This window comes from Erythrolamprus reginae, chromosome 6 (genome assembly GCF_031021105.1).
Source record: "Erythrolamprus reginae isolate rEryReg1 chromosome 6, rEryReg1.hap1, whole genome shotgun sequence".
NCBI lineage: Eukaryota > Metazoa > Chordata > Lepidosauria > Squamata > Dipsadidae > Erythrolamprus > Erythrolamprus reginae.
Window position 1 is genome coordinate 5,927,849 of NC_091955.1, and position 21,270 is coordinate 5,949,118.

General features: G+C 41.8%; 1 protein-coding gene across 1 annotated transcript in view; it reads left to right on the plus strand.

Annotated features, from left to right (window-relative positions):
- The window catches only part of SLC26A4 (solute carrier family 26 member 4), a 44,730-nt gene extending 24,012 nt beyond the window's left edge, over positions 1–20,718 (plus strand). Inside the window, exons 12-20 of the mRNA XM_070754679.1 lie at positions 1,214–1,320; positions 2,909–2,978; positions 4,493–4,585; positions 8,300–8,395; positions 11,919–12,149; positions 14,656–14,710; positions 17,918–18,063; positions 19,818–19,898; positions 20,594–20,718. Coding sequence (XP_070610780.1) covers positions 1,214–1,320; positions 2,909–2,978; positions 4,493–4,585; positions 8,300–8,395; positions 11,919–12,149; positions 14,656–14,710; positions 17,918–18,063; positions 19,818–19,898; positions 20,594–20,617 — 903 coding nt within the window. The 3' untranslated portion in view covers positions 20,618–20,718. The remainder of the gene's footprint in view (positions 1–1,213; positions 1,321–2,908; positions 2,979–4,492; positions 4,586–8,299; positions 8,396–11,918; positions 12,150–14,655; positions 14,711–17,917; positions 18,064–19,817; positions 19,899–20,593) is intronic.
- The last annotated feature ends 552 nt before the right edge of the window (positions 20,719–21,270 follow it).

Here is a 21,270-nt window from a genome sequence, read left to right on the forward strand (position 1 = left end):
ATAAAATCATGCATGGGATAGAAAAGATGGATAGAGAGAAATTATTTTCTCTATCACACAATACTAGGACGAGGGGGCATTCCCTAAAGGTCATAGGTAAGAAAGTGAGGACAAATAAAGGGAAATATTTCTTCACCCAGAGGGTCCTTGGTTGATGGAATTCATTTCCAGAAGAGGTTGTGACAGCTGTCAGCCTTGATAACTTCAAGGCAGGATGAGACAGATTCATGGATGCCAAATGTATCGGTGGTTATTGAAACGGATGTCCATGTGCCGCCTCTATGTTGGTTGAGGCAGGCAGGGTTCCCTTGAGCACCATTTGTTGGGGGTCAAGGGAAAGGGAGGGTCTTGCCTTCTCTTTCTGCTCAAGATCCCCATGGACAATTGGTGGGCCACTGTGTGACACAGAATGCTGGACTCAATGGGATTTGGCCTGATTCAGCATGGCTCTTCTTAGGTTCTTAGGTTCTTAATCTGTGGAACAGCTTGCCTCCAGAAGTTTTGAATGCTCCAACCCTGGAAGTTTTTAAGGAGACGTTGGACAACCATTTGTCCAAAGTGGTGTAGGGCTTCCTTCCCAAGCTTTGTTAGGAGTTAGATAAAGATCCACAGAATTAAAGGGTGGCTGGAGTTAGTTCACTTTGTGGCTACTTACTTACTTACTTACTTACTTACTTACTTACTTACTTACTTACTTACTTACTTACTTACTTACTTACTTATTTATTTGTTTGATTTATATGCCACCCCTCTCCAGAGACTCGGGGCGGCTAACAGCAATAATAAGACAGCGTACAATAATAATCCAATAATAAAAACAATTAAAAACCCATTAATATAAAAACCAAACGTACAGACAGACAGACATACCATGCATAAAATTCTAAAGGCCTAGGGGGAAAGAGTATCTCAATTCCCCCATGCCTGGCGGCAGAGGTGGATTTTAAGTAGCTTACGAAAGGCAAGGAGGGTGGGGGCAATTCTAATCTCTGGAGGGAGTTGGCTCCAGAGGGCTGGGGCTCCCACAGAGAAGGCTCTTCCCCTAGGTCCCGCCAAGTGGCATTGTTTAGTAAGGATACTAGGTTGATTCCTCTTTTGACTCCGCCCCCCAGCTTCCAGCACGCACGCACACCCTTTTGGGACGTGAACCCAAAAAGTTTGCTATCACTATCCTGGTGGGTGATTTAACATCTCTTGTCTATTTCTATTCTAGATGATCTGGGTTTTCACATGTGTAGCATCCATCATCCTTGGATTGGATTTAGGATTACTTGCCGGGTTGATATTCGCACTGCTAACGGTTGTACTGAGAGTTCAGTTGTGAGTATAATCTTAAAAAAAACAATTTTGCACCCAAAATAGGAAAATGAATGCAAATCCCTCCATTGACAGAGGTTTTTTTCAAGCATGAAGTGCTATAAGAAGCTGGCAATCCTACTCTCTATGGCAAACATACCATGTTTCCTGGGGTATCCACCAGACCAAACTGAAATATACCCACAAGAGCTCACTCAGCAAGAGAAGTTCAGAATCTCCAAGACATAAAGTCAGGCAGGAAGCACAAGAAACAAACACACAAACACACACTGGTAGAACCCAAACATGTTATTTCCAGCAACGCTTCCCTCTGCCTGCCATGATAAATAGGTTTCTGGTGCAGCCCATCAAGCTGGGTGGGGCTTTTTCCCTAGTAATCTGGTAGATCTCCTTTGCTCTTGTCTTTTCTCTGTGTGCTCTCGGATCTACCACAGACGGCAGTTCCTCCTCCTTCTCTTCACTGACCTGCAAGCTTACTCACTCATTTACTCATTTACTCATTTACTCATTTACTTATTTACTTATTTACTTACCAGGTATTTACTTATTTACTTACCAGGTATTTACTTATTTACTTATTTACTTATTTACTTATTTACTTATTTACTTATTTACTTATTTACTTATTTACTTATTTACTTATTTACTTATTTACTTATTTACTTATTTACTTATTTACTTATTTATTTACTTACCAGGTATTTACTTATTTACTTACCAGGTATTTACTTATTTACTTATTTACTTACCAGGTATTTACTTATTTACTTATTTACTTACCAGGTATTTACTTATTTACTTACTTACTTACTTACTTACTTATTTATTTTGTCCAATACACAATAATACACAATGAAGGTTATAGAGGATATAGTAGAGAAGAAATACAAGATATAGGAGAGACTATAGGACAGGGGACGGAAGGCACTCTAGTGCACTTATGTACGCCCCTTACTGGCCTCTTAGGAATCTGGAGAGGTCAACCATGGATAATCTAAGGGTAAAATGTTGGGGGTTAGGGGATGATACTACAGAGTCCAGTAATGAGTTCCAACCTTCAACAACCCAATTACTAAATCCGATTACTTATGATCGTTGTCAAATCCCCATGATCATATGATCAAAATTTGGGCTCTTAGCAAGTGCTGGCAGCATCCTGGGGTCATGTGATCACAATTGGTGACCTTGCCAGAGGTCTTCTGAAAACCAAAATCCATGGAAGAAGCCTGTTTTGCTTAGTGACGTCTCAATACAATAATTCACTTAGCCAGGACAAAAGAAAAAGGTTGCAAAACAGGTTGTGACTCATTTAACAACTATCTTGCTTAGCAATGGAAATTCTGCTCCCAATTGTGGTCGCAAGTCGAGGACTTCGTGTATTTGACAAGTTAGGTTATCAGTTATGGCTCAGTGACCACTGCTTGCAACAAATTTTGCTTATTCCCCTGTGGCTTGAAGCAAATTTTATATATTACTGGCAACCATTGCTTGCGACAAATTTTGAGTATTCCTCACAAATTCTGTTCTGTACGTTACCTTTGTTTAATTTTTAAATCTTTATCCTGATCAATATTTTATTTTGTTTTGACAGTCCTTCCTGGGGTAAACTTGGGAACGTTCCTGGCACGGATCTATATAAGAACATCAAAGAATACAAAAATGTAAGACTGTTTAGCTAATTAATATTTCAAATACTTAAAGGGGGAAAAATTAGAAAAAAATAATAATAACGGCATCCATGGACTGACGAAACCGGTTCTGTGATGTCATTGTGACATCACCAGCAGGTTCGTACCAGTTCAGGCAAACTGGCATAATAATAATAATAATAATAATAATAATAATAATAATAATAATAATAATAATAATAATAATAATAATATAAAAATATTATTGTTGTTGTTGTTGTTATTATATTAATTATAATATTATATTATTATTATTGTTGTTGTTGTTGTTGTTGTTGTTGTTATTATTATTATTATTAATTAGATTTGTATGCTGCCCCTCTCCGCAGACTCGGGGCGGCTCACAAGAATAGCAACAATATAACAATGTAACAAATCTAATATATAAAAAACATCTAAAAAACCCATCATTAAAATGATACAACACAAGCATATCATACACAAACTATATAAGCCTGGGGGAGGTGTCTCAATTCCCCCATGCCTGGCGATACAGGTGGGTCTTAAGCAATTTACGAAAGACAAGGAGGGTGGGGGCGGTTCTGGTCTCCAGGGGGAGTTGATTCCAGAGGGCCGGGGCCGCCACAAAGAAGGCTCTTCCCCTGGGGCCCACCAGACGACATTGTTTAGTCGACGGGACCCAGAGAAGGTCAACTCTGTGGGACCTAATCGGCCACTGGGATTCGTGCGGCAGAAGACGGTTCCGGAGGTATTCTGGTCTGATGCCATGTAGACTGGGAGGAACCCACCTCTGGTTTGATACTCCTGGTCTAAGTCTTATATCCTCTGCTTATGTTTAGAGCAGTAACTCTATAATGGAGTTGAAAGAGACTGTGGAGGTCTTCTAGTCCAACCCCCTGCTTAAGCAGGAGACCCTATACCAGTGATGGCGAACCTATTTTGGTGCACTTGCCAAAAGGGGCGTGTGTTGGCCCGCTAGCATGCATGCACTTGCCCACACTTCTTCCCTCCCCCCCACGCATGTACCCACACACCGGTACTGCCCCCCCGTGCATGCGCACAGGCTTTTTGAAGCCTGGTGGGTGAAAAAAAATGCCCCAACGGGCAAACCGGAAGTTTGTGAAAACGCAGTTTCAGTTTGCCCGTTGTGCTGTTTTTTGTCCTCCGGGGCTTCAGGAAACAGCATAACGGCAAACTGGAAGTGCGTTTTTCCGCACCTCCGGTTTGACCGTTGGGGGATTTTTTTTGCCTCCGGGACATCCGGGAAACTGCACCGTAAATCTAGGCTGAAAATCAGCTGGTTGGAGCAAATACAGGGCAAAGCCTTATGTGCCCTCCGATATGGCTCTGAGTGCCACCTGTGGCATCCCTGCCCTAGGTTCACCATCACGGCCCTATACTATTCTGTCCAATCTCTTAAGAACCCACAACTTCTGAAGTCAAGCCATTTATCAGGTTTTTTCTTTTCTTTTCTGAGCCTAAAGCAAATAGAATTTGCTTTAATGAAACTTATTTTTTTACAACAGGTTGCTGAGCCTGAAGGAGTGAAGATTCTCAAGTTTTCAAGTCCCATTTTTTACGCTAATATCGATGGCTTAAGAAGCAGTGTGAAATCTACCGTAAGTAATAATGCTTGCGAATGGGTGCTATCGAGGCTTCGGAAAATATCAATACAGTGTTCAGTGTGAAGTTTAGCAAGGATTAAGTTTGTCGAAACGATACCAATAGAAGCAGTGATGGGTTGTTACCAGTTTGCGCGAACATGTAGCGGTGGCGGCGGGAGGCTCCGCCCTCCCACCGGATCACCATCACGGACAATCTATTTTATTTATTTATTTTATTTATTCATTTGTCCGATACACAATACATATGGAAGAGAATAGACATGAAGTAATATATATAAAGATAATATGTAAAAATAGAGGAGAAGATATATGAAAGGAAGAAAATATATATGTTATATGAGATAAAGGAAAGACAATTGGACAGGGGACGAAAGGCACACTAGTGCACTTATGTATGCCCCTTGCTGACCTCTTAGAAACCTGGAGAGGTCAATCGTGGATAGTCTAAGGGAGAAATGTTGGGGGTTAGGGGTTGACACTAATGAGTCCGGTAATGAGTTTCACGCTTCGACAACTCGATTGCTAAAGTCATAGTTTTTTACAGTCAAGTTTGGAGCGGTTAGTATTAAGTTTGAATCTGTTGCGTGCTCTTGTGTTGTTGCGGTTGAAGCTGAAGTAGTCATTGACCGGTAGGACGTTGCAGCATATGATGTTGTGGGCAATACTTAGATCGTGTTTTAGGCACCGTAGTTCTAGGCTTTCTAGGCCCAGGATTGTTAGTCTATTTTCGTAGGATATTCTGTTTCGAGTGGAGGAGTGAAGGGCTCTTCTGGTGAAATATCTTTGGACGTTTTCAAGGGTGTTGATGTCCGAGATGTGGTATGGGTTCCAGACAGATGAGCAGTAGTCCAGGATGGGTCTGGCAAAAGTTTTGTAGGCTCTTGTGAGTAGTGTGAGATTGCCGGAGCAGAAGCATGCGCAGAAGCTTCTGAGCGCGTACACACATCTCCAAAGCAGCAAAGTTGAACACGTTACTGAATAGAAGAGGATATTTCTAGCTCAAAATTTGAACTGTGGAGTTCTTGATGCTCTTTGAGCTACATGGTTTTTCTCCAGACGTTTTATGAACCAACTAGGTAATATTATCAGTGCTACAAGAGTGGGAGGTATGGAGAGAGGAGAAGGAGGAGCTGGAAGGGAAGGCAGACCTGGGAATGGATGGGAACTGTCTAGAAAGGTGCTTGAGAATTCTTGTTTTCTTCCTGAAATTCCAGGATGGATGACAGGCAGAATTATCAGTGTATAAAAAATCCATTACACAGGTCTACAAAAAAGGTTTTTTTGTAATTATCACAGTTAACCTTGTACTTCTCTGAATCATTTTTTTGCTCTGATTTCAAAAAATGTATATACAGTGATACCTCGTCTCACAAATGCCTCATCATACAAACTTTTCGAGATACAAACCCGGGGTTTAAGATTTTTTTGCCTCTTCTTACAAACTATTTTCACCTTACAAACCCACCGCCGCCACTGGGATGCCCTGCCTCCGGACTTCCGTTGCCAGCAAAGCACCTGTTTTTGCACTGCTGGGATTCCCCTGAGGCTCCCCTCCATGGGAAACCCCACCTTCGGACTTTTCATTGCCAGCGAAGCACTCGTTTTTGCGATGCTGGGATTCCCCTGCAGCATCGCAAAAACACAGAAGTACAGAGGTGGAGTTTCCCATGGAGGGGAGCCTCAGGGGAATCCCAGCAGAGCAAAAACGGGCGCTTTGGCTGGCAAAAGGGGTGAATTTTGGGCTTGCACGCATTAATCGCTTTTCCATTGATTCCTATGGGAAACATTGTTTCGTCTTACAAAGTTTTCACCTTACAAACCTCGTCACAGAACCAATTAAGTTTGTAAGACAAGGTATCACTGTAGTTTTTCTGTAGCAGGTTTAGTTTCCATGGAGCAGCATCTTTAGTGTAAGGTGTAGGAAATATACTGGCGACATTAAGAAAACAGTAACATAGGTCTACAAAAAATATTTTTTGTAATCATCACAGTTGACCTTGTACTTTTCTGAATCATTTTTTTGTTCTGATTTCAAAAAATATACAGTGTTCCCTCGACTTTTGCGGGGGATGTGTTCCGAGACCGCCCGCGAAAGTCGAATTTCCGCGAAGTACAGATACGGAAGTAAATACACTATTTTTGGCTATGAACAGTGTCGCAAGCCTTCCCTTAACACTTTAAACCCCTAAATTACAATTTCTCATTCCCTTAGCAACCATTTAGATTATTACTCACCATGTTTATTTATTAAAGTTTATTAAAAAAAATATTTATTAAAGGCGGACGAAAGTTTGGCAATGACACATGACGTCATCGGGCGGGAAAAAACCATGGTATAGGGGGGGGAACCGCAAAGTATTTTTTAATTAATATTTTTGAAAAACCGTGGTATAGACTTTTCGCGAAATTCGAACCCGCGAAAATCGAGGGAACACTGTAGTTTCTTCTGTAGCAGGTATCGTTTCCACAGAGTAGCATCATTATTATAAGGTATAGGAAATATACTGGCAACATTAAGAAAATAGTAACACAGGTGTACAAAAAAATATTTTTGTAATCATCACAGTTGACCTTGTACTTTTCTGAACCATTTTTTTGTTCTGATATCAAATACAGTGATACCTCGTCTTACAAACACCTCATCATACAAACTTTTCGAGATACAAACCCGGGGTTTAAGATTTTTTTGCCTTTTCTTACGAACTATTTTTACCTTACAAACCCACCGCCGCCACTGGGATGCCCCACCTCCGGACTTCCTTTGCCAGCGAAGCACCCGATTTTGTGCTGCTGGGATTCCCCTGAGGCTCCCCTCCATGGGAAACCCCACCTCCGGACTTCCGTGTTTTTGTGATGCTGCAGGGGAATCCCAGCATGGGAATCCCAGCAGTGCAAAAACGGGCGCTTTGCTGGCAACGGAAGTCCGGAGGTGGGGTTTCCCAGAAAAGGGAGCCTCAGTGAAATGACAGCATTGCAAAAACATAGAGGTCCGGAGGTGGGGTTTTGAGGACTTTGGTGTTTTTTTGATGCTGCGATTTCACTGAGGCTCCCCTCGCTGGGAAACCCCACCTCCGGACTTCCGTTGCCAGCAAAGTGCCCGTTTTTGCAATGCTGGGATTCCCCTGCTGGGATTCCCCTACAGCATCGTAAAAACACAGAAGTCCGGAGGTGGGGTTTCCCATGGAGGGGAGCCTCAGGGGAATCCCAGCAGTGCAAAAACGGGCGCTTCGGCTGGCAAAAGGGGTGAGTTTTGGGCTTTTACGCATGAATCGCTTTTCCATTGATTCCTATGGAAAACATTATTAAGAACCTTGTCCCGGAACTAATTAAGTTTGTAAGACAAGGTATCACTGTATATATATATTTTTTTCTGTAGCAGTTTTCACGGCGCAGCATCAATTCTTACAAGGTATAGGAAATATACTGGCGACATTAAGAAAACAGTAATTACCACATACATTGATAATGTAGAATTAACGTAATAACGAAAATGCTTCTATGTTAGAAACTTTATGTGATAGAGCAAAACTAAGCTTATTTTTGGAATCAGCACATCAAACTCCATAAATCAGACATATTGCCTTTGCTGATGATTTTTTGTGTGTTGAGCAGTGTTATTTTTGATGGATTTAATGGCTAAGGGGTTTCATTTCCTACCCTACGTAAACACACAACTAAAACAAAAATTATTACATTTATTCTTTGAAGGTGGGGTTTGATGCCGTCCGGGTGTACAACAAGAGGCTGAAGGCTTTGAGAAAAATACAGCAGCTAATCAAGAAAGGAAAATTAAAAGCAACAAAGGTAAAGTATCTTTGCTCTTCACTCGGTTGTTTTTAAATGGGTTTTATCGAACAGGCAATCGATTTGAAATTATTTTTCTCTTACAGTGCAATGCAGCCTGTTTCTTTTTTTCTGTTTTACTTTTAATTACTTGGAGGCACAAAAATCTAATTAGCAAGTGAGTCTCACGATTCTTGTAATTCCCAAAGCCTTTTTATCCACACTTTATTTTCCTTTTTCTCACTTTCTCTGCTTGTGTACCTCTATTTACTGTTCAATTTCACATGCCCAAGTGAAATATTTACTAAATACAGTGTTCAAAACAATATAAACTGTATTTTAATACTGTGCACCACCTAAAGTACCGTATTTTTGGAGTATAAGACGCACCTAGATTTTAGAGGTGAAAAACAAGGAAAAATTTTTTCTGAAACAAATGGTGGTGTAATATATTATTTAATAAAATATCAGTGTAGCAGAATGTTTTTTACAAACATGTATACTTTTTATAAACCTCAAACCTATTATTATTATTATTATTATTATTATTATTATTATTATTATTATTTATTAGATTTGTATGCCGCCCCTCTCTGTAGACTCGGGGCGGCTTACAGCAATGATAAAAACAATATATAATAACAAATCTAATAATTAGAATCTAAAATAACAATAATACATTTTAAAAATCTAAAAAACAAGAAACCCCAATATATAAAAACATACATACAGTCATATCATACACAAATAACTACATAGGCAGGGGGAGATGTTTCATTTTCCCCACGCTTGACGGCAGAGGTGGGTTTTAAGGAGTTTATGAAAGGCAAGGAGGGTGGGGGCAGTTCTAATCTCTGCAGGGAGCTGATTCCAGAGGGTCGGAGCCGCCACAGAGAAAGCTCTTCCCCTGGGTCCCACCAAGTGACATTGTTTAGTTGACGGGACCCGGAGGAGACCAACTCTGTGGGACATAACTGGTCGCTGGGATTCGTGCGGCAGAAGGCGGTCTCGCAGATACCCTGGTCTGGTGCCATGAAGGGCTTTATAGATGATGACCAACACTTTGAATTTTGACCGGAAACTGATCGGCAACCAATGCAGACTGCGGAGTGTTGGAGTAACATGGGCATATTTGGGAAAGCCCATTATTGCTCTCGTAGCTGCATTCTGCACGATCTGAAGTTTCCGAACACTCTTCAAAGGTAGCCCCATGTAGAGAGCATTGCAGTAGTTGAACCTCAAGGTGATGAGGGCATGAGTGACTGTGAGCAGTGACTCCCGGTCCAAATAGGGCCGCAACTGGTGCACCAGGCGAACCTGGGCAAATGCCCCCCTCGCCACAGCTGAAAGATGTTTCCCTAATGTGAGCTGTGGATCGAGGAGGACGCCCAAGTTGCGGACCCTCTCTGGGGGGGTCACTAATTCCCCCCCCAGGGGTGATGGACGGACCGATGGAATTGTCCTTGGGAGGCAAGACCCACAGCCACTCCGTCTTATCAGGGTTGAGTTTGAGTCTGTTGACACCCATCCAGGCCCCAACAGCCTCCAGGCACCGGCACATCACTTCCACTGCTTCGTTGACTGTATACTAGACTATACTTTTCATTATCAGCAAAAAATATGTTTATACACACACACTGCTTTTCTGAGTTGGGGTGGTGCAGTGGTTAGAGTACAGCACTGCAGGCTACTTCAGCTAACTGTAGTTCAGCAGTTCAAATCTCACCACCGGCTCAAGGTTGCCTCAGCCGTCCATCCTTCCGAGGTGGGTAAAAGGTTGGTTCTGTAAACTGCTTAGAGAGGGCTGTAAAAGCCCTGTGAAGCGGTATATAAGTCTAAATGCTATTGCTAAAATGCTATAATCAAGCATCTTTGGAAGAAATTTGAGAGTTTAAATCATGAAAGCAAAGAGTGAAAGAGAAAAATGAATTTGAGAACATCCAGATCGGGCAATAAAATTGACTACAGAGAAGATTCGAGATAAGACAATAGTGAGTAGAAAATTGACTTCGGATCAAAGCAAAACCTGGAATGCGACTTGAAAGTTGGCGTGGGTGATAATGTCGCTGGAAGCCACGATTGTGGGCAGAATGTTTGCTGAGAATTTTCACCTGGAAGAAGGAGATTGATATGATGACCTCGTTCAACAATTAAATCTGGGTGCAGAGGAATTAGTTCAATTCTGAGGTTTGCAAGAAGATTTTTTTAAAAAATCTTTACTGAAGAAAGAACACCACAAAATATGTGTGTCTACATGTACAAATCACAAGAAAGAAATTTGAACATGAGGAATATAAGAAGAAATACAAATATATAACTTTTACATTTATTTATTCATTTATTCATTTATTTACTTACTTACTTACTTACTTACTTACTTATTTATTTAGTCCAATACATAATACACATTGAAGAGAAAGATATGTAATAATAATAGAATATCTCCGAGACCGCCTACTGCCGCACGAATCCCAGCGACCAATTAGGTCCCACAGAGTGGGCCTTCTCCGGGTCCCGTCAACTAAACAATGTCGGTTGGCGGGCCCCAGGGGAAGAGCCTTCTCTGTGGCGGCACCGACTCTCTGGAACCAACTCCCCCCAGAGATTAGAACTGCCCCTACTCTCCCTGCCTTCTGTAAACTCCTTAAAACCCACCTCTGCCGTCAGGCATGGGGGAATTGAAACACCTCCCCTGGGCATGTTTAATTTATACATGGTATGTTTGTGTGTGCGTCTGTTAGTTTATGGGGTTCTTTTAAATCTTGTATAAATTTTAAAGTTTTCTGATTATTTATGATTTGTTCTATTTTGTTGTGAGCCGCCCCGAGTCTTCGGAGAGGGGCAGCATACAAATCTAAATAATAAATAAATAAAATAAATAAATAAAATATAAGTAAAGAAAAGAATAGAAGATAAGATATAAAAGTGTAGGTGAACATATTTGAAAGGAAGAAAAGATAAATGAGATAAGGAGAGACAATTGGACAGGGGACGGAAGGCACACTGGTGCACTTATGGACGCCCCCTACTGACCTCTAAGGAACCTGGAGAGGTCAATCGTGGATAGTCTAAGGGAGAAATGTTGGGGGTTAGGGGTTGACACTACTGAGTCAGGTAATGAGTTCCACGCTTCGACAACTCGGTTGCTGAAGTCGTATTTTTTACAGTCAAGTTTGGAGCGGTTAATATTAAGTTTGAATCTGTTGTGTGCTCTTGTGTTGTTGTGGTTGAAGCTGAAGTAGTCGCCAACAGGCAGGACATTGCAGTATATGATCTTGTGGGCAATACTTAGATCTTGTTTAAGGCGTCTTGGTTCTAGGCTTTCTAGGCCCAGGATTGAAAGTCTAGTCTCGTAGGGTGTTCTGTTTCGAGTGGAGGAATGAAGGGCTCTTCCGGTGAAGCATCTTTGGACATTTTCAAGGGTATGTTGTGTGTGTATATGTACTGAAATAAAATTTATTTCTAATAAGAAAGAAAAATCTGTAATTCTGTACCTTTGCAATTAAGGAAGGCTTTGAACACACTATTTATCCCTTCTGATCAGAACGGTATCATCAGTGATTCTGGCGCTGTGAACGAAGGCTTTGAATCTGAGGACGATCCGGAAGATCCTGTGGATCCAGACATCCCAACCAAAGAAATGGAGATCCAGGTGGACTGGAATTCAGAACTTCCCGTCAAAGTGAATGTCCCCCAAGTGCCACTCCACAGCCTAATTTTTGACTTCGGAGCCGTCTCGTTCATGGATGTTGTGGCTGTCCGAGTAATGAAAACAGTAAGAATATTTTTTCTCGTTTTTCTGATCATCGATCTATGGTTAAAATTAGATCATTTAAAGCTACAGGGATAGTAATCATTCTGCAACTCTGTCGTGGTTTCTACAGAATAATCGATAGGATAATAGAACAGAATAACAGAGTTAGAAACATAGAAGTCTGACAGCAGAAAAAGACCTCATGGTCCATCTAGTCTGTCCTTATACTATTTTCTGTATTTTATCTTAGGATGGATATATGTTTATCCCAGGCATGTTTAAATTCAGTTACTGTGGATTTATCTACCATGTCTGCTGGAAGTTTGTTCCAAGGATCTACTACTCTTTCAGTAAAATAATATTTTCTCATGTTGCTTTTGATCTTTCCCCAACTAACTTCAGATTGTGTCCCCTTGTTCTTGTGTTCACTTTCCTATTAAAAACACTTCCCTCCTGGACCTTATTTCACCCTTTGACATATTTAAATGTTTCGATCATGTCCCCCCTTTTCCTTCTGTCCTCCAGACTATACAGATTGAGTTCATTAAGTCTCTCCTGATACGTTTTATGCTTAAGACCTTCCACCATTCTTGTAGCCCGTCTTTGGACCCGTTACATTTTGTCAATATCTTTTTGTAGGTGAGGTCTCCAGAACTGAACACAGTACTCCAAATGTGGTCTCACCAGCATTCTATATAGTGGGATCATAATCTCCCTCTTCCTGCTTGTTATACCTCTAGCTATGCAGCCAAGCATCCTACTTGCTTTTCCTACTGCCCGACCACACTGCTCACCCATTTTGAGACTGTCAGAAATCACGACCCCTAAATCCTTCTCTTCTGAAGTTTTTGCTAACACAGAATAATAGAACAGAATAACAGAGTTGGAAGGAACCTTTACATTGGCTGCCGATTGGTTTCCGGTCACAATTCAAAGTGTTGGTTTTGATCTTTAAAGCCCTACATGGCAGTGGACCAGAGTACCTTTGGAACCGCCTGCTACCGCATGGATACCAGCGACCGATAAGGTCCCACAGAGTTGGCCTTCTCCGGGTCCCGTCGACGAAACAATGTCGTTTGGCGCACTTCCCAATTTAGAGATTCTAAAGAAATCCCCCCCCCCCCCAATTACGTTCAATATTATCAAATTATCCATAGTGCTCCCTGACCTAGTAGGACGTTTCACTACCAAACTTAGTAACATCATCAGTGCTACCAATGTGTTACCTATTCAGGGCTGATGATGTTACCTAGTTTGGGAATGAAACGTCTGCGAGAATACCATCAAGCTCAGAGAGCACCAAGTATCCCACAGTTCAACTCTGAGCTACAAATTTTCTCTTTTGTTGTTATCATTTATCCATACACAAAAGTTTGTCCTTACTTTTCTATCAATTCCGATCGCACCTTTAAATTTGAACTTTTATCACTGCCATCTTTATACGGCATTGCGTGCTAGATTTACAAATTTAAATCAGACCTGAATCAGAAAAATTCATTCTGTAAACAGAATTCCCCACATGTCCTTTGTTGTTGTTGTTGTTGTTGTTGTTTATTGGTTTTTTAAAGACAAAAGCAAAACACAATGACAACAAAAAACAACAACAAATATATAGCAAAAACATTGAACGTGAAAACATATTTGCCGTTACCATATCTGATTCTTCGGTTTCTACATTTTTTGGTTTAATTTACATTTATCTTATTTCTCATTCTCTGTCAATCCAATTGTAAAATTTATCCCACACAGTATAATATTCTTCTTCCTGTTTGTTCTGTAACTCTAAGGTGAGTTTGCTCCATTTTGCGCATTCTAATATGTTTTTGTATTTATTTATTTGTATTTATTAGATTTGTATGCCGCCCCTCTCCGCAGACTCAAGGCAGCTCACAGCATTGACAAACAATATATAATAACAAATCTAATATAAAAAGTCTAAAATGACAACTTTACATTAAAAGCCTAAAAATCCCATTATATAAAGAATCATAAATACAACATACCATACATAAAACTGCATAGGCAAGGGGAGATGTCTCAGTTCCCCCATGCCTGACGGCAGAGGTGGGTTTTAAGAAGTTTACGAAAGGCAAGGAAGGTGGGGACAGTCCTAATCTCTGGGGGGAGCTGGTTCCAGAGGGTTGGGGCCGCCACAGAGAAGGCTCTTTCCCTGGGTCCCGCCAGCCGACATTGTTTAGCCGACGGGACCCAGAGAAGGCCAACTCTGTGGGACCTAAATGGTTGCTGGGATTCGTGCGGCAGGAGGTGGTCTGGTCCGGTGCCATGAAGGGCTTTATAGGTCATAACCAACTCTTTGAATTGTGACCGGAAACTGATCGGCAACCAATGCAGACTGCGGAGTGCTGGTGTGACATGGGCATGTTACACCAATTTAATTACTAATTCCATGGTTGGTACGTTTTCTTTTTTCCAATTCTGTGCAAAAATCAATCGGGCTGCTGTTAATACAAATATTATCCCCACATGTCCTTAAAGCTGTATTTAACATCCATTTTTTCCCCTCCAGATTGTCAAAGAATTCAAGAGAATTGATGTGTCTGTATACATTGCGTCACACCTAGGTAAATAAAAATCTGCTCATTATTACAGCCTTTATTTGCTACAGGGAACAGAGTACAGAGAATGGGGTGTGGAGGAAATGTTGCGCTTGGAAGAAATAGTTTTGAAAGTTATGTAGTAATGACCCACTTACAGCTACAATCCCTAATTGCATCCTCAGCCCTTTACTTTTTAAATCCAGCGAGTTAACAACGTTGCAGAATTCACGATAAACCTCTCTCTTCACGCCATGTAAACCTCCTTATATACAGGTAGTCTCTTGACTTACAACCAAAATTTGGCCCAAAATTTCTGTTGCTAATGTGACACGTTTGTTAAGAGAGTTTTGTCCCATTTTATGACCTTGCTTTGCTACAGTTGTTAAGTGAATCACTGCAGTTGTTAAGTGAATCTGGATTTCCCACAGGCTTTGCTTGGTCAGAAGGTCGCAAAAGGGGATCACGTGACCCCAGGATGCTGCGACTGTCATAAATATGAGTCTGGGTTTTGATCACGTGACCATGGGCATGCTGCAAAGGTCACAAGTGTGAAAAATGGTCATAAGTCACTTTTTTCAGTGCCATTGTAACTTTGGTCACTAAATGAACTGTTGTAAGTCAATGACTACTTGTATTCTATACATTAATTTAGCCCCCATCTTCTTAGGTGACCCCCAGTGCACTGTAATCCATATTTGTTCTTATACATTATAGATAGAGGGCAGAAGGATAGATGACAGAGATAAATACATGGATGGATGATAGAAAGAAGGTGCTATAAATAGATGTGTGTGTGTGAGAGAGAGAGAGAGAGAGAAAGAGAGACAGAGATAGATAGATAGATAGATAGATAGATAGATAGATAGGTAGGTAGGTAGGTAGGTAGGTAGGTAGAATGATGGCTGGCTGGCCGTCCGGCTGGCTGGCTGGCTGGCTGGATGGATGGATGGATGGCTGGCTGGCTGGCTGGCTGGCTGGCTGGCTGGCTGGATGGATGGATGGATGGATGGATGGATGGATGGATGGATGGCTGGATGGATGGATGGATGGATGGATGGATGGATGGATGGATGGATGGATGGACAGACGGACGGACAGACAGATAGTAGAGATAGATGGATAGATGACAGTGATAAATATATGGATACATAATAAAAAGAAGATAGATAGATAGATAGATAGATAGATAGATAGATAGATAGATGATAGACAGACAGACAGACGGATATATATATATATATATATATATATATATATATATATATATATATATATATCACATGTTTTTTTGCTGAATTTGAAAATTAAGGGAGACTAGGATAGATCTATTTCGGCCTTATTTTGGCCTCATCAGCTAGCCATACCCACTGGGACTTGAACCTGCAACCTTTGCCTTGTAAGGCAGAGAATTATCCTCTAGGCTACAGTATCCAATCCCTTCAGCTCTGCACCAGGGAAGGGTTACATATTTTTGTGTCGAATCACCCTGGTGTATTGAAGTCTCCCTAGTCTCCCTTAATTTTCAAATTCAGCAAAAAAACATGTGACACATATAGATAGAATTGTCGGCTATCAATAAAAATTAACTGCCTTGGAAATGGCCCTGGGTTGGGCTGAGAGGCAAATAAGGCACGTAGCTCTCGCAGGGAATGTTCATGGGGGAAGTTGGTATTACTAACGTGTAGCGGGAAGTCAGCGGAAGAGAACGAGCAGTTCCAGTGGTCAGTAGAGCATTGACTGGCATTGTGGGGAAGGTTAGAGATGAGCGTCCTCATCCCGTTTCCCTCCAAGGGCAAAGGGCACGCTGTAATACGCTACCTGAATGCTAAGGGCATGAACGCTGCTGCGATGGGGGCCCAAGATTTTTCTCGCCGATTGCTGAGTTTTGAATCTTTTGGCTGAAGGAGAATGGGGATGGCGCCACTGCATTGATTGACGTTTCCTCTCTGGAGTCGGGTGATAAGCACAAGTTTCATCTCCTGTCACTCTACAGTTGAGAAAAGCCTCATCTTCAATCTCAAAAAGATCAAGAAATTCTCAGGTGGCACTAACTTTATCAATTTTGTGTGCTTCAAGAAGCATCTTGGGCCCCCATCACAGCAGCGTTCATGCCCTTAGCATTCAGGTAGCATATTACAGCGTGCACCTTGCACCTGGGCCAAAACAGAATGAGGACGTTCATCTCTAACCCTATGCATGGTATGCTAGTATGTATGATTGGTTTTTAAATTGGGGTTTTAAATTAACTTAAATATTAGATTTGTTTACATTGTATTAGAAACATAGAAACATAGAAGACTGACGGCAGAAAAAGACCTCCTGGTCCATCTAGTCTGCCCTTTTACTATTTCCTGTATTTTATCTTACAATGGATATATGTTTATCCCAGGCATGTTTCAATTCAGTGACTGTGGATTTACCAACCACGTCTGCTGGAAGTTTGTTCCAAGGGTCTACTACTCTTTCAGTAAAATAATATTTTCTCATGTTGCCTTTGATCTTTCCCCCAACTAACTTCAGATTGTGTCCCCTTGTTCTTGTGTTCACTTTCCTGTTAAAAACACTTCCCTCCTGAACCCTATTTAACCCTTTAACATATTTAAATGTTTCGATCATGTCCCCCCTTTTCCTTCTGTCCTCCAGACTATACAGATTGAGTTCATGAAGTCTTTCCTGATACGTTTTATGCTTAAGACCTTCCACCATTCTTGTAGCCCGTCTTTGGACCCGTTCAATTTTGTCAATATCTTTTTGTAGGTGAGGTCTCCAGAACTGAACACAGTATTCCAAATGTGGTCTCACCAGCGCTCTATATAAGGGGATCACAATCTCCCTCTTCTTGCTTGTTATACCTCTAGCTATGCAGCCAAGCATCCTACTTGCTTATTATTGCTGTGAGCCGCCCCGAGTCTGCGGAGAGGGGCGGCATACAAATCTGATTAATAAAATTAATAAATAAATAAAATAAATAAATAACCTTCTCCACAACGCCAGTCAATGCTCTACTGACCACTGGCACTGCTCGTTCTCTTCCACTGGCTTCCCGCTACACGATAATAATACCAACTTACCCGGCGAACATTCCCCGCAAGAGCTACGCGCCTTGCAACCTTGCTTTCCTTATAACCCGTGTGTTTATGTGTGCGGTGTGTAATTTATCAGGTCTGAATATTTAAACTGATTGCTGTCTGTATGGTGTTGGTAATATTTTATTATATGTTTTCCCCACAGACCACATTATTAAGACATTGGAGCACTGTGCCTTTTTTGACGATGACGTTGAGAAAGAAGTATTTTTCCTGACTGTTCATGATGCTGTACTACACATACAGAGTCAAGTCATGTATAGAGAAGTCCAAGATCCTATAGCTGAAAAGGTAATGTCTGTACATAAACTGCTCAAAAAAAATAAAGGGAACACTCAAAGAACACATCCTAGATCTGAATGAATGAAATCTTCTCATTGAATACAGTGGTTCCCATACTTAATTCGTTCCGTGACCGGGTTCTTAAGTAGAAAAGTTTGTAAGAAGAAGTAATTTTTCCCATAGGAATCAATGTAAAAGCAAATAATGTGTGTGATTGGGGAAACCACAAGGAGAGGGGGAGGCCCTGTTTCCTCCCAGGAGATTCCTAGAGAGGCCTCACGGAGACGTCTCCCTGCCTTTTCTGGCCCTGTTTCCTCCCAGGAGATTCCTAGAGAGGCCCCACGGAGGCTTCTCCCCTGCCTTTTCCGGCCCTGTTTCCTCCCAGGAGATTGCTAGAGGCTCCACGGAGGCTTCTCCCTGCCTTTTCTGGCCCTGTTTCCTCCCAGGAGATTTTATTTATTTATTTATTTATTTATTAGTTGGACTTGTATGCCGCCCCTCTCCGAAGACTCGGGGCGGCTCACAACAAGTAAAAACAGTCACAACAATCCAATTAATTAAAATATTTAACGATTTAAGAAAAACCCCATGTAGTAGCAAACACACACACAAGCATACCATGTATAAATTAACATGCCCAGGGGAGATGTTTAGTTTCCCCATGCCTGACAGCAAAGGTGAGTCTTAAGGAGTTTTCGGAAGGCAGGAAGAGTAGGGGCAGTTCTAATCTCCGGGGGGAGTTGGTTCCAGAGAGCTGGCGCAGCCACAGAGAAGGCTCTTCCCCTGGGACCCGCCAACCGGCATTGTTTAGTTGACGGGACCCGGAGAAGGCCCACTCTGTGGGACCTAATCGGTCGCTGGGATTCGTGCGGCAGGAGGCGGTCTCGGAGATATTCTGGTCCGATGCCATGAAGGGCTTTAAAGGTCATAACCAACACTTTGAATTGTGACCGGAAATTGATCGGCAGCCAATGCAGACTGCGGAGTGATGGTGAAACATGGGCGTACCTAGGTAAGCCCATGACTGCTCTTGCAGCTGCATTCTGCACGATCTGAAGTTTCCAAACACTTTTCAAAGGTAACCCCATGTAGAGAGCATTACAGTAGTCGAACCTCGAGGTGATGAGGGCATGAGTGACTGTGAGCAATGAGTCCCAGTCCAGATAGGGCCGCAACTGGTGCACCAGGCGAACCTGGGCAAACGCCTCCCTCGCCACAGCTGAGAGATGGTTTTCTAATGTGAGCTGTGGATCGAGGAGGACGCCCAAGTTGCGGACCCTCTCTGAGGGGGTCAATAATCCCCCCCCAGGGTAATGGATGGACAGATGGAATTGTCCTTGGGAGGCAAAACCCACAGCCACTCCGTCTTATCAGGGTTGAGTTTGAGATTCCTAGAGAGGCCCCGCGGAGGCTTCTCCCTGCCTTTTCCGGTTACAGTTTCAGAGGCTTGGGTTTGTAAGTGGAAAATGGTTCTTGAGAAGAGGCAGAAAAATCTTGAACACCCGGTTCTTATCTAGAAAAGTTTGTAAGTAGAGGCATCCGTAGGTAGAGGTACCACGGTAATTTAAATAATTTTTGGAATAATGCCTCTGTTCAGATTCAAGGACCCCGACTGTTAGAGAGGTTTTAATTTATTTTTTTGTTATAATGAAACAATTATAACTATCAAAAATTATATCCAATTGTTTAACAGAACCTTATTATCCACTCAGTCAGTTACAATTTATTTGTCATATTAATAATTCTATGTTTTTGTGGCCCAGATATCCTTAATGCAGGAGTCCAAAGAGCCAATAGAATTTCCAGAAGTGAACCAGAATGAACAGCTCGACGTTCAAGAAGAGGTATTATTTAACTTCAAATCTGCATTGTTACGATTTTTAGCATACAAGTAGCCCTCGAATTATGAATTTGTGAAGCTCCTTTCGAACAGTTTTTGTGGAAACTGGGTTCTGTACGTGTCTATGGAGCTCTGCAGTGATTTTAGGAGCTGCGGTCTTGCGATCCGCTCTAACAATTCGCTTTAGAGTCCGAACGGTCTCTCTCAGACAACTTCGACTTTCGACCAGACCTGTGCTTGGCTGAGGACGTTTTCCCTTCTCTTTCAAAAGCAGTCATGACTTTTGAGACACGACCTCTCGAAACGCCAAACATTCGGGCACTTTCTGTTACACTAGCGCCTGCCATTCGAGCACCCACAATTGGGCCTCTTTGAAAGTCTGAGAGGTCTGCCATTTCTAGAAGGTTATAACCAATTTCCTTAAATTTCTGTTTTAAAAAAAGGTAGTTTAAAAAACCATATCAAATAACAGAATTTTAAAAAAATATGTCAAGCATTGATTGATTTGAACATGTTCAAACATTATGATGCCAAAAAGTCAAGTGTTTCCATTTTTTGGTCCACCCTTGTAAGTAAGTAAGTAAGTAAGTAAGTAAGTAAGTAAGTAAGTAAGTAAGTAAATAAACACACACAAACAAATCCTATTTAATTCAAATTCAAATCCTATTTTCCTTTTTTCTTCCTTTCTTTTAAAATTAGGCTATGCGCAGGCTGGCTTCATAAAGGACGGCTTCAGGCTTGGGAAGAGGGAACACATGAACACCTCCAAGCAATTTACCACGGGACACTATCTGTTGCACTGGAAGAAAATATTTATGTTCCTCAAGAGACTTCGCTCTTTCCCTGCAGCCTATAATTTATTTAAATTATTGGTCAACCTGTTTTGCGCGGGGGGTGGGGGCTCAAGCATCATGTATTTTTGCGTTATGGTGATTTTCATATACGTTGAAGGAAGGAAATGGGGCTCTTAGGCAGGGGTGGGTTCTACCGTGGGTTCGCTTCCTCTCACGCCATGTGGGCACGCAGTGCCGAATAATCGGGGGGGAAAGAAAAGCTGAAAACAAGATGGCGACCACGCACACGGTGTTGGAAACTTGGCTTCTGCACATGCTCAGGAGGAAAAAAAAATTCAAATTAAGAAAAAAAAATTTTTTTAAAGATGGCGGCGCCCACAGACCAGCACTGAGTAAATTGGGTCCGTGATGTCATTGTGATGGCGTTGCTACAAGTTCAGGCGAACCGGTCCGAACCGGGTGGAACCCTCCCCTGTTCTTAGGCGACATCAGGCAGGAGGCGCTGGTTTCAGAGATGCCAAAGTTGCTACCTATTATTCAGTTGGAATCAGAGATGGGCCGCTACCAGAACCAGTTAGGTCC